General features: G+C 39.9%; 2 protein-coding genes across 2 annotated transcripts in view; one reads left to right on the forward strand and one right to left on the reverse strand.

Annotated features, from left to right (window-relative positions):
• ADAT2 (adenosine deaminase tRNA specific 2) lies at nt 1–10,799 on the reverse strand. The gene is made up of 6 exons (XM_039706949.1): nt 10,678–10,799; nt 10,418–10,522; nt 4,732–4,882; nt 4,088–4,194; nt 2,366–2,438; nt 1–2,250 (listed from the first exon to the last, which is right to left on the reverse strand). The coding sequence occupies exons 1-6, from the start codon at nt 10,732–10,734 to the stop codon at nt 2,210–2,212; spliced, it is 534 nt and encodes a 177-aa protein (XP_039562883.1). The 5' UTR covers nt 10,735–10,799; the 3' UTR covers nt 1–2,209.
• The window catches only part of PEX3 (peroxisomal biogenesis factor 3), a 20,902-nt gene continuing 18,691 nt past the window's right edge, over nt 10,758–12,968 (forward strand). The window contains exon 1 of the mRNA XM_039706948.1: nt 10,758–10,911. Coding sequence (XP_039562882.1) covers nt 10,839–10,911 — 73 coding nt within the window. The 5' untranslated portion in view covers nt 10,758–10,838. The remainder of the gene's footprint in view (nt 10,912–12,968) is intronic.

Below are 12,968 nucleotides of genomic sequence, written 5' to 3' on the forward strand. Positions count from 1 at the left end.
CTCTCAAAAGAAATTTTTATTTTTCTCATCCTCTTCAGCCTCTTTTGACTTTGCACAAGACTCAAACTGTTTATTAAGTGACAGGTTACCACTGACAAAATATTTTGTTCCAACTTAAGGGTTGAAAAATTGGACAAAGCTTTTAAAATGTGTTTTGTCCTACTACCAGTAATCTTTCTACTTATTTACATGGCTCCTACTGTCACACATGTTCCAATAACAACATCCTTCTGAAGGCAATGGGAAAGGAAAGTCCTCATAGCCCCACTGAAAAAGAAACAATGTTGAGAGATTTAGGTCCTGGCTCAAAACAGAATGAAGGCTCCAATTCCTACTGTCACTGATCAGTGACGAGCCAGATGTCTGATGTCTTTAACTTGGACTTCAGTGATTTCTTCAAGGTATAAGAAAATTAGGGTGCAGCTGAGATGTGAATATATCTATAGTGATAAATTGCCATCTTCTATCACCAGCCAAATACCATAAACACAAGCATGCCTGTTTCTTTCCAATAAAGCCATCCCAGTCATTAAAAATGGTCTTTTCCTAAATAGTTTTCCAGCTTAGCTGTCTGGTTCACAAGCCCTTCGAGCTCTGAGGCAGATTAAATCTACAAACACAGTCATAACTTTTGTTTATGGAATGGCAAGGACTCAAAGATAGCTCTAAGTAATGGTCAGGAGAATAGGATAGGCTACTGACATCAGTTAAAGGCTTAAGGCAAAAATATTATTTCTAAACTCTGAAAATAGCTATTATGGTAAAAACACTTCTTTCCCATGTCATTTTGTAAACATTGAGTAAAAACATGAAATACAAATTGAAAGTTATTAAGAGCAATGGTGACAAAGTAATGCTTTTAATATTCTTCTTAAAAACACTTTTGAAAGTATTTATTTGAAATAGCTAAAAAATTTAACTGTATTCAGTTTTGATAGTTACAAAATTTTGAACACTCTTCTGCATAAAACAAAAAAAGCTACAGCATTTCTCAAATTTCTGAGTAACAGCCAAATAAACTACCAACAATTTCATCCTTCATGTAAGTATCCACTAAGAGGTACACAATCAAGATTGAACCGTACTTGTATTCTTAATTCATTAGTGGAACTTGAAGGCCCTCTTCTGGATTATAAATTACTGCATGGCCAAGCAAAGTACATGGAAATGACAAAGCCAACCAGCACTATGAAAAGATAAGTGTCTTAAATATATTTTATTCATGTTATTACCAACTTCATTTCTGGGTTTTCACTTGTATTTGCCCATTTTGGTTACTATAATTTAGTATAAAATTATTATATATGTGTGTGTATATATATATACACACATATATATATATGCACACTAATATATATACACACACATATATATATGCACACTAATACATATACACACACACATATATATATATACACACAATATATATATATATATTTAGTATATAATTTTTAGAATTTAGGAGCTCAGAACAACTTCTGAGTAGTGGATTCTTAAAAATAAAGTATTTATTATACTGATATTCACAAGAGGAGTAGACAGGCTAAAGAGAGTTGTGGAGAGTTTCTCCACAACTTTGTATGAAGGTGCTGTGCAGGCAAGTGATATTTGTTTATCCTTATTAAGCAACAGCAGACACAAACAGACATGTGATTGTGTGTATGTCCCTGTCTACACAGATATGTGACTTTAAAAAATTACCTTTGAAAATCTAGCTTATGCTAAGGTAGAAAAGAATGAGGAAACATTTGCAATTGTCCTAAGTCTTTGAGGATTGTACAATTCCTTTATATGCCTTTTGAATAAATATACACACAGACTGTAAAGGACTTACAAATGTAACCTTCCAAGAGAGTTACTTGCTTGCGTAAGCAAACATTTGCTATTGAAAAGCTTTTCCACACATAGAAGGAAAAAAATATTCTAGAATGTGAAGCACCATTTTAATGGATCTGTCTGTAAACAAGTGGACTTGAACCACCAATTTTCCTCTTTCTAAAAACAGCCATTTACTCTTTTGTTTTGTCATGATAACAAGAAGTCATAAATAAAGAAATGCAGGAACAGATACTAAGTATCCTATTGGTAAAAACTCTGTAGAGAAAATTAAAACATAGTTTGTTTGAACTGCACATTTAAAAAAGCAGCATGCTGAAGAAACCTTCACATATAATTTTTTGGTGTGCTTCTGTGTCCCACCAGGGTAGGGCTACTGACGACGATCCTTCTTCCGTACTTTGGATTTTGGTGCTGCCAAGAAACAGCAAAGGAGAAGAATCATCAGAAGTGAATTACAGTAATTCCAGTGCCAACATTCTTTTGAATTAGGTTGGGATCAAAATGGATGCATTAATGTAAAACCTACCATTGGGATTTTCTTGCCTGTAAAAAGCTTTTAACAATTCCACTGCTTCTTCAGCACGATAGCCAGAAGAGCACTGTTCAAATCAGAATGATGTTAGTGAGCACATCTGAGAATAACGTATTCCATGCTTCACAATAATGCCTTGAGTACAGAATAATTTTAAACAACTGTACTGTCAACTTGGGGTCAAAAAAAATCTCTTTTTCAGGTTTAATACTTAATACATTTAAAAAACACTATGTTGTGGCTTAATAGAATAAGTAATTTTCCTAATAACTTAGGTAAAACAAAGTTTCTTAGTAAATTATGTAAAAATTTTATGCAATCTACAATTTCTTTTTTATTAATGTGTTTCCAGCCTCCTATACAACTCAAGCACTTGGAAACATAAGAGACATACATCTAGGTATTTGCAGATAAGATTCCTGACAAAACACTTATCCAGATATCTATTCTTTATTCCTAACAGTCACCTTTTAGATCTTTTGGGTCCTTCTAAAATACTTTTCTATGCCATGAACACTAATGACAAAGCATTTAAATGTCACTCACACTAAATAAATCTCCACCCATGCTAGAAAATAAGTATTTACTCCTATACATTCCAGTTGCCTACAGAAACAAAAGATCAAAACAAAAGAAACTTCTGTCTTCTGAATGTATAAAATAATGAAATACCACATGCCAGTATTAGCAAATGAACACTCTTCCAGTACTGAACTGCACCAATTAATTCAGATGTTGGTCTCACTGACACACTGACAGAAAGATGCCTAATATGTTTACACTGGAGTGCCAAACATTATTGTTTTCCTGACTAAAATTCTTTGAGCCTTGAGCCTTTAGTGCTTATTTACAATGCTGAAATACTTTATTTGTTTTTGCATTCATTAAATCATTAATGTGAAATGTGGAAAAGAACTCCAGGAATCAGTATCACTGTATAAGGCAAGATCATGTACAACTGTGAATAATGTAATAAATAAAATGCCTCTACATGTAGGTATGGGTACATAGGTAGTATCACATTGTAAAGCACCTGGATTTATTTATATTCTACCTCCACTGAATGCTTATCCAGCCTTTCTCACGTAACAAAGATGCCTAAATCACCCCAGACACTGTTCAGTCTTTCTGTATCCCTACTATTCAGAAAGTTTCTTAATACCTAAACTGAATTCCCTCTGCTACTGTTGCAGTTCAGATTTATTTTGGGATCTGAACTACACAAAGTAAGTCTAAGCTAATACATTTTACCTCATAAACACACAGACTGAAAACAAAAATACAATCGTTTCCAGTGGCTCAGCTAAAACCCAGTAATTTTATAAGTTGCTGTTACTTGATATTTATTGATTATGTGTTTGTACATTCTGCAGCTTAAAATAATTTTCCCTCATCTCTTCCTGTAGAACTTACTGTTCTAAGTATTACACGTATTTTAGATATATTTAATTTTTACCTTGTTCCACAAGCATAATTCTTTCCCTTACCCTTTGACACATCCTTTTAAATAATTTAATACTGTCATCAGGGTTTCCTCAGTTTTCTTTTAAGACCTAACTTTTTTTACATTATTTTCTGATTAGGCCAAGTTTACTTGACTTTGATCATCTTCCATCTGTGTCCTCTTAAAGCGATGCATAACATTCTAAAAGCCTGGTAGCAAAGCCAGTCACAGTACCATAGCTGGAAAACAAAGGGAAATGTTTTACAGCCTACTTCAAATGGGTCTCCTGAGTCCACCATATCATCAGACGAGATGCTCAACACGGAGCCACAGCCTCCAAATCGCTCATTTCGACAGCCATACACGACACGTGGAATTTATGGGAGTGAGTCAAGGTATTAAGTGAAAAACAAGCAGGAAGTACAGAAGCCTGATCTAGGCAGTCATCAGATTTCCTAAAATGTACTTGTACTCTTCAAATTAAATTAGCTTGAGCTACAATTCCTCCCTCATAAAATCAGAACTCACTTTTGAATGGTGTAAGATGTATTGCTGAAGATGCACATCCTGCCTTTCTCAGAAAGGGGGAAGCAAGAATCCCCAAAGCAGGGCATACAAAGGCATGGTTTACTGATTGACACAACATTCAAAACTGAACACAGAACTGCACTTAGCTCATTTTACATCCTAACAAACATCTCTAAAATGTATTTTTAATCTCTAACAGTTGTTTGTCATAACTGCACCATCTCTCTTTCACTCGAGTCCCTCGCTGTTCATCATGGAGGTGGGTGCAGACCCTCAAACCAGCCCTCCTGGTTTTCCCTGACACTGTCCAGACTTTCTTTGTGGGCTCAGTGTGGAAGAAGCAATGGTTTGACAGAGTTTCCCAGAGTGAGTCAGCATGAAAGGATACTCATCAAGCACAGGGCAGCTGCACACATGATACAGGGCTCTACAGTTACGTACAGCACCAGCTGCGGAAACACCTCCCTGTAATCCCTCTTGTGTTGCTTGCACCACTCAAGGACCTGGTCGATTGCCACCATTTCTGCGTGTCGAGTAGCCTAGAAGATAAAAATAAGTATTTTCTTATTTTGCATTTATTCACTTTTGTTATAGAAGTAATATAACGCTCTTTGCTGGTTCAAGTTGCAAAAGAAATTTTACAGCACCCAGACTGCAGAAAAAATACTCAATCCAAGTAAGAAAATATTTAACCCCAACCTCTTGTGTGTAGCACACAAGATCTACAAGTGACAGATTTTTCTTCTACTTTTTCCAAGACAGAAGAGCATGCTCAGAAGTTCTCCTCTCTCGGTCATGGCAGCACAGTAAGACAAGACATGAAAGCTCTGCTTGAGTCTTAAGGGACACACAAAGCTCACTGGCACAACTGATGTAGCCCATAGCCTGCTCTACTTCCATTTCTTGCTTTGAATCTTGGATTACTTTCTCTGGAAATATTAAGAAAGTGCTCGTCACTGGTACCTTTTCCTCTCTCTGACAATATTCCTGTGCTCACAAGGAATGAATACACTATGAACAACAATTTCAGCATGTTTCTACAACTGCCTGGTGTGCTCTGTACACACAACATTTTCAGTTTGCCTCAGGTTTAATTCTGCCTGGGGATACATGAACAGTAAGTCCCTCATGTAACAGGCTGGGATTTCAGCATGTGACTGATTACAAGAAGACAAAGGAATATTAATTTCTTTTTTTTTATCCAAGAGAACTAATCTCAATATCTATGGCACAAAAACCTGAACAGAAGTGTTGATTTTAATAGAATAGAGACCAAAACAATCAGTAATAACCCAGTACCACTCTGAAATGTCTGCAGCACTGTGTTACACCAATGAAATGTCACAGCAAAAATTTCAGGAAGTACTAGTTTTGAGAGGACTCTTCATTTAGATCCTCATGCTTATTTAAATTAAGACTGTAAGTTTTTTCCTTCCTTTTATATCTGTTCTGTTTTATATCTGAAAAAAGGATGTTTTTGACACAAGCATTAGAGTAAGACTTAATCAATTCAGATTATATTTGTACTTCTGTTTTGTATGTCCTTATGATCCCTGATAGCTTCCTCTCAAAACATGAACTTGGCTTAATATTTTAGCACTGTGAAGATCTGTGGTGATAACACTGAGATGCTCTGCAATACATAGCAAAGGACTCATAACTTACTGCTATGTTTAATGCTGTTCAAAAACATTTGAAAACTCCTAGAAAGGCCATGCAGCTGCTGCAGGTCCTACCAGCTTCTGCAGTAATATAAGACAGCCACACAAACAAGATTACACTAATATGGAACATTACTATACACCTGTGTACCCATATCTCAAGTAAAATGCACTGTTTTGATCATGTCATGTCCTGAACACACAGGAACATCAGGACAAATTCACCTCGGGGTGAGAAAGGATTATCCAAGTCACAGAACAGTCTCCATTTAGAGACTAATTAGACTGTGGCTCTTAACAGATACAGTCATTAAGTTTTCCAAGTTAAGAGAACTACAGTAGAGGGTTCTAAAATAATCAAGAAAAATGTGGAAAAATCACAGTTATAACTGATTTATTATTTCTCATAATAAGTGAGCACCCAATGAAATTATCAGGCAGCAGATATAAAACAAACAAAAGGAAGTATTCTTTCATAAATTACATAATTATATTGTGGAACTCATTGCCACAGGATGCTATGGAAGCCAAAAACATAAATGAGTTCAAAAAAGGTTTAGACAAATTCGTGGAGGATATGTGCATGGACAGCTATCAGAAACAATGATCCAGATTTAGTCTTGGAAGCTGGAAATCCCTAAGCTATTCACTTTCAAAAATGGAAAGGATGTACAAGGGGAAGGTTTACACTTTTTTTCCTGAGCTCCCTCCTTACACAACCTATTAAAGGTCCATCTTAAAGACGAGATAAAAGGGAAAAACTGACTTCTAAGTCTTTCTAGGTCTGTCTTAAGATGTTGTTTTGTATTAAGCTATGACTAGATAGCCTTTTTTGACTTGCTGTGTATAAAGTAACAGACAAGAGGGATTACTTTAAGTTTGAATCACTGATTCAATTCATAAGCTTAACTTGCCAAATATTACACACTATTTTAAAGCCAAGAAAGCAAAAGCGGGTTAAGAGTAGCAAGGGAAAATCAGAATTGCTACAGAGTGGCAAATGGTGTATCAAGGGGAAAAAGCTGACTCAGTGGGGTAAAAGCCTTGACAGTGCCCCGAACTGTGGCAAACGTTTCACAGACAATAAAAGTATCACCACTGCCCTAAAAAGCTAACTTTCTAAATTTTAGACCATAATTAACAAGTGAGAGTAAAGGGGTCCAAAGCTCAACTTTCTCTGTTATTTTGTGGCTTCACTACACAAGCAATACTTCATTTTCAGTTATCCCCTACTGTGCCTGCAAGACGCTTGCTACAATGACCCAACAGAATAGAACAAAGAGGAGATGTCTGTGTGTATCAACAAAGCACCTAAGACAAAGAGCATTTTACTGGAAAGTGAATTATTTGATCACATGCTGGAATAAAGATGCCAGAAAAAAACATTTCTAGATTGGAAGGGTCACATTTGCTGTAAGGGAGAAAATTTTCAGACTGGTCTGAGGCAAGACTGTGAACCAGCAAGTGTGGGAGCTGCCAGAGGGAACACAGCACTGGCACACACTTGTGAATGAATCACCAGGCTGTCTAAACCCAATGTCTTACACAGACATTTGCTGCACTGTTACCCAAGGAAGACAAGTAGTGTCACGTCTATTTTGAAATGCTGATGCCACAGCCATGCTCCTAAAAAAATAAAATAAACCAAACACAGCTGTAGACAAACTCCCTTCTCCCAAAAGCAACTTCTCCCAGAAGAATGCAATGATCAGAACTTTTGCAAATAACTTCAAGAGTAAGCAGCAGTATTTCTGACATTAATGTGTTCTGCTGTGGACATGGCAGGCAAAAAAAAACCAAACAAACAAAAAACAACAAAACAAAAACAAACACTAAAACAAAGAAAAATCCACAAACAAACTGACTAACAAAACAAAAACAAACAAACAAAGATGCAGGGTGGCAAGAGATAGCCGGAAAACACCGGAATTTTGGCAACTAAATTTTTTTGCCAAAATGACCAGTTTAGGAACATAATGAAAGAGGGCATAAAGAAGACACTACCAGCTCCTAAATTTAGCCCATTACATCAGAGGATGCAGGGACCTGCTTAAGGAGAAGACAGAATTTGCTGGACAAAAGGCCCAGAGGCAAGCTAATTCCTGACCAAAGGCAGAATTGCAGGGAAGGACTGAAGATCCAATTGGATAAATGATCACTTCTTCAAAGCAGGAACAAAGTTTTTGTGAAGTTAAAAAGTCAGTATGTTAAAAAGCTGCATTTTGGAGGCCAGAAAGCTGCCAGTGTCATAGCAACACTTTAGTGCATCAAGGCAGAGCAAACAGAGTCACTTTAACATAAACAAGGAAAGATAGGTGCCATACAATCCTGACACCTATAGATCCAGAAAAGACTCAGTAGCAAAGCAGGCAAGATAACAAACCTTTGAAAGTAGTGTTATAAGGGCTAGTCCTTATAAAAGGTAAATTAAACAAAAAGCCATTAAGATAGCTGAGACCAAATTAACCTAGTAACTTTCTTTGACAAATGTTTTTCTAGGCAAGAGAAACATCAGTCTCTCTTCTGGACATCTCCAGTGCATCTGGCACACCACAACCTGTGAAATTACTGTGAGTGGGGAAAACAGCCTAATGCAAGGAATGTAAGGTGAGCAAGAAAAGAAGAGACATTGCATTGACAGGGGAAATATTTGTCCGGAGGGAACTCATTACCATAGACACTCAAAGATCATTTGGCTTAAATGTTTTCAGTTGTGTCACTGGCATTAACTCGACAAACCCCAACAGAAAACAGCTCATGATGTGATATCTTTTGTATGATGAAAGACATCAGGACAAGTGACAGGGAGAGATTGTCATTCAGGAGGTAGATGGCCTTCTAGACGGGAGTAAAAAAATTTCAAAACAACAAATGAAGAGTAACAAAGAGCATAAAAGACCAAGGAAGCTCCAGAAAACATGGGTGGACTTTCTTCCAGGGACAATGTGAAGTACTATTGTAATCAAACAAAGCACAAGTCCATCGGGAATAAAATTCCAGTTAAGTGTTCTTAAGAGTTCTGGTTAAGTGAATTCAAGAAAAAATGAATAAAAGCTGGAATGGCTATGTGAAAGAATTATTCTAATGAACACAGAAAGCCAGCCTGTCTTCTGAGAGGAAATTAAACAGCTGGCTTGAGAAAAACAAAAGCTGAAAAGGAATAAGACTTTAAATACATCCAAGCTATGTAAAATAATGGAAGGTGCTGGCACAAGAACAGGGAGATATAAGCAGAACATAAAAAGTTTGAAACTGGAAATCAGACATTTTTTAGCCATCTGAGGAACGATGTTCTGGAGAAGTCCTTCAGTATAAGATGGGGCAATAAATTAGTTTAAATTTATGATGTCTGCTGGAACTGCCTCAATGGTTCAAGAGGATTGGTTTTTTTTCCTCCAGGATGGTCCCTAAATAATGCCTGAAATCGTTAGGAGAAAACTGAAAACAATTTCCTACGTTCACATTTCATAACAAGTACTGCTTTCAAGCTTAGATTTTTTTTTTTTTAGACTACATGGAGCAATTATATATCTGATAAAAAATTTAGAAGCACTAAGTACCCAGCATTTCCAATCACTATAATATAAACATTTATGAAAACTGAGCCACAAAAGAACCAAAACTTGAGCTGAGCAGCAATTCAAAAAAAGCTTGGGTTTCAGAGATATTAACAGATTACTGTTTCCAAAATCCAGCTGATTTTTTTTTTTTTTAAATCAGGCTACTCGCATTTTAGTATGTACCTTCCGACAGCCCTGACACCAAAAATGCCTGAAAGCTTCCCTGACATTTTTAAGTTGATTTTGTTTTCAGTCTTGTCAGTTATGTCCTGTCTGTTCATTAACACATGATTTCTACAGAATATTACTATCCCTGGCATGATTTTCCCAAGAAGTGCCTGCTTCCCCATGGTGTTTACAATGGTGTAACCTGAGACACCTAACTTCTCTGTCACCTGGCTTTCTTAAAGCTGTATTAGAATCCTCTTAATACATTAGATTGTCCTGCAGAACAAATTATTATTATGATTCATCTTTAGTGTTACATTTTTCAGCTAAGAAGACTTTTAACTTTTTATTATGTTTTCAGATTTGAGATACCTAATATAAATTACAGCCAGATCCTGCAGTAAGATTAATTTATACACAACTTCCAGTTGTACAAAATCCCTGTTGGTATTAATGGGTCTCTCAGCACCAGATCTTATCGCGAATTTGATGGTTAAAGTTGCAACAGATCTAAAAATTTACAGGAAATAGCATTTTATTCTGGCTTGTGGACGGAATTTCATCAGGAGGGGCTGCACACTCATATCTCACTCCAAGCTCTCGCGGGTGACTTTAGGAGAGCACGCTGGGGACAGCAAGGGGACAGGGCCGGCAAAGCCACGGCGTCCCGGCCCGCGGGACTCACGTTCTTCGTCTCGTTGACCTCGTTCCTGCCCCTGCCTATGACCTCGCCGTTGTAGACCAGCAGGCAGCCCACGGGAACCTCCCCTTTCTCCAGCGCCTCCTTAGCCTGCGGGACAGACGGACAGACAGACTCAGGACACGCACAGCACAGCGTTACAGCAGCGGGAGGAGCTTCCGCCGGCCCCTCCCGGCTGCCCCGAGGGCCCCGGGGCTCCCCGAGGTTTCCCCCGCGGGACGGCGGCAGCCCCGGCCCGCACTGACCACGTCGAGCGCCTGGTCCATCCAGGCCAGCAGGGCCGCCTCCCCCGCCTCCGCCATGCCGGGCCCGCCGCTGGTTCCGGGGCAGCGCCGCCGCCGCCTCCGCCCCTTCCGCCGCCGCGGCACCCGAGGGCGGCCGGGCCGGGGCGGGCCGGGCGCGCAGGATGCTCCGGTCGCTCTGGAGTTTCCTGAAGCGGCACAAGAAGAAATGCCTCGTCCTTGGCACCGTCCTTGGCGGTGAGTGCCCGCTCGAGGGGCGGGGGCGGTGGTACGGGGGAAACGCGGTGCCGGCCGTGGGGCCTGGCGGCGGGGCTGCCGCCGGAGCGGCCCCCGCGGAGCTGCCGCCGGGCCCCGGGAGCCCCCGCGGGCTGCAGAGGCGCTGTGCCCCGGGCCGCGGCCGGGGGACACCGCAGTGATCCCGGCCCGGGAGAGCCCGGGCTGTCCCCCGAGGCTGGGAGGCAATCTGCGCGCCGTCCCTGAAGCCCCAAAGCACACGAACCCGGGCTGCCCGGGTGCTCCTGCGGCGGGTGATGGGGTTACTTTGGAACAACGCTGAAGCGCGCAAAGCGTGGGTGATGCTGGTGGTGGTTTTGGGGTGGAGGCTGAAAACCTTCGCTTTTCTTTCATATGTGACTTGTGCCTTGAGGTGAATCGTCAAATATCACAGAATCAATTAGGTTGGAAAAAAGAGCGAGGAGTCCAGCCTTTGACTGAACACCGCCTTGCCAGTTAGACCGTGGCACTCAGTGCCACATCCAGTCCTTCCTTAAACACCTCCAGGGACTGCAACACCACCTCCCTGGGCAGCCCATTCCAATGTCTGATCCCTAATGTCATACCTGAACCTCCCCTGAGCACGTTAAGACTTTGTGCTCTTGTTCTGTCACTTGTTACCTGGGGGAAGAGACCGACCCCACCTGGCTGCAATTTCCTTTCAGGCATGTGTAGAGTGGTAAGGCTCCCCCTGAGCCTACTTTTCTTCAGGCTAAACACCCCCAACAACCCACTCTTTATAGCAGCTTCACCAGCTTAGTTGCCCTTCTCTGGACAAATATAGATCAGTTGCAGACACAAAACTTTCACAGAGAGGATTTGCATTAATTATTCAAGCAATTTCTCCCTTAAGGCTCTTGTTGAACCTGTAGGATGGTTATGGTCTAGTGAGCTCCACCTTCCCTTGAAGTTATTTTTGGGTTGTTTTTAGTTGGAAATAAACTTAAAAGAGCATATTGGATCTGTCTCTCTGTTTAATGATGAAGTGCATAGCTGTGCAGCTGAAGATGAGATACTCCTCAAAAGGCACAGCCATGTCTTTGTGCACTCAGTCTTCAAATGTTCTTGTATCCAGTGTAGATGACACAGAACTGGAACTTGCCTGAGCAGTTGAATGTTATGAGGGCTACAGGGCTTTTGTAGTATATTTTGTCATATTCAGGTGAAGTCCCCTGCAAAGGTGAATTGTATTTACTTCTGGCTCGCTGTGGTTCTTGTGCCGTCTGCATTCTTTCATCATTAATTCCTTCTGGGGTTTTCCAAAGAGTGCCAATTAATCCCTGATAACAGGGATAACAGGCTGGGTGGTGGTTAGGGCAGTACTGGTCAGACTGCTCCTCCAGTTCACCCTCTCACCTGCCGGTTTTGTGGCTCTTTGAGTGCAGCACACTGTCATGTTTACCACCACACTTGCAGCCCACCACGTTAAGTAAACAGATTTGTTTTCACACACCAGGCTGTCACCTGGAAGATGTTCTCCCTCCCCTTCAACTGTGTGTATGAGAGTGGTGGAATAGTAAAAAATCACTTCTCCCACTTTCAGCAGGTAAACATGGATCAATTCCCAAGTGGGAAAGCAGGTATCTGGGCACTTGTAGCTCTCATAGCCTGAAATCTTAAATTCCTCACGCATGAACAGCCTTCTGCCAGCCTGCAAACCAACCTAGCATAACTGAGTTTGCAGTTTTTTCCTTATGATTGGTGTTGTTTATATACAACTCAGTGTCCCTTTCACTAAAATGCTACTGACTGGATGAAGTGCACTTAAAGTAATAATTATAGACTTTTAAAGTAATAATTATAGACATTTAAAGAATTACCAAACCAAACAAAAAACCCCAAAAAACACCAAACAAAAAAAAGCAACCTGAAATGCTCTTCTTCTAATAAGCATGTCAACTTCTGACTGAAAATATTAAACTATGCTATCATTTTCTGCAGCATGGATCAATTATCTATTTCTTCAGGCCATGTAGTATTTGAGGACTGTAGAGAATTGGTTTTTAAGCATTTGAGACTGA

The sequence above is a fragment of the Passer montanus genome, unplaced genomic scaffold, assembly GCF_014805655.1.
Source record: "Passer montanus isolate IOZ18808 unplaced genomic scaffold, ASM1480565v1 scaffold2, whole genome shotgun sequence".
NCBI classification, from domain to species: Eukaryota; Metazoa; Chordata; class Aves; order Passeriformes; family Passeridae; genus Passer; species Passer montanus.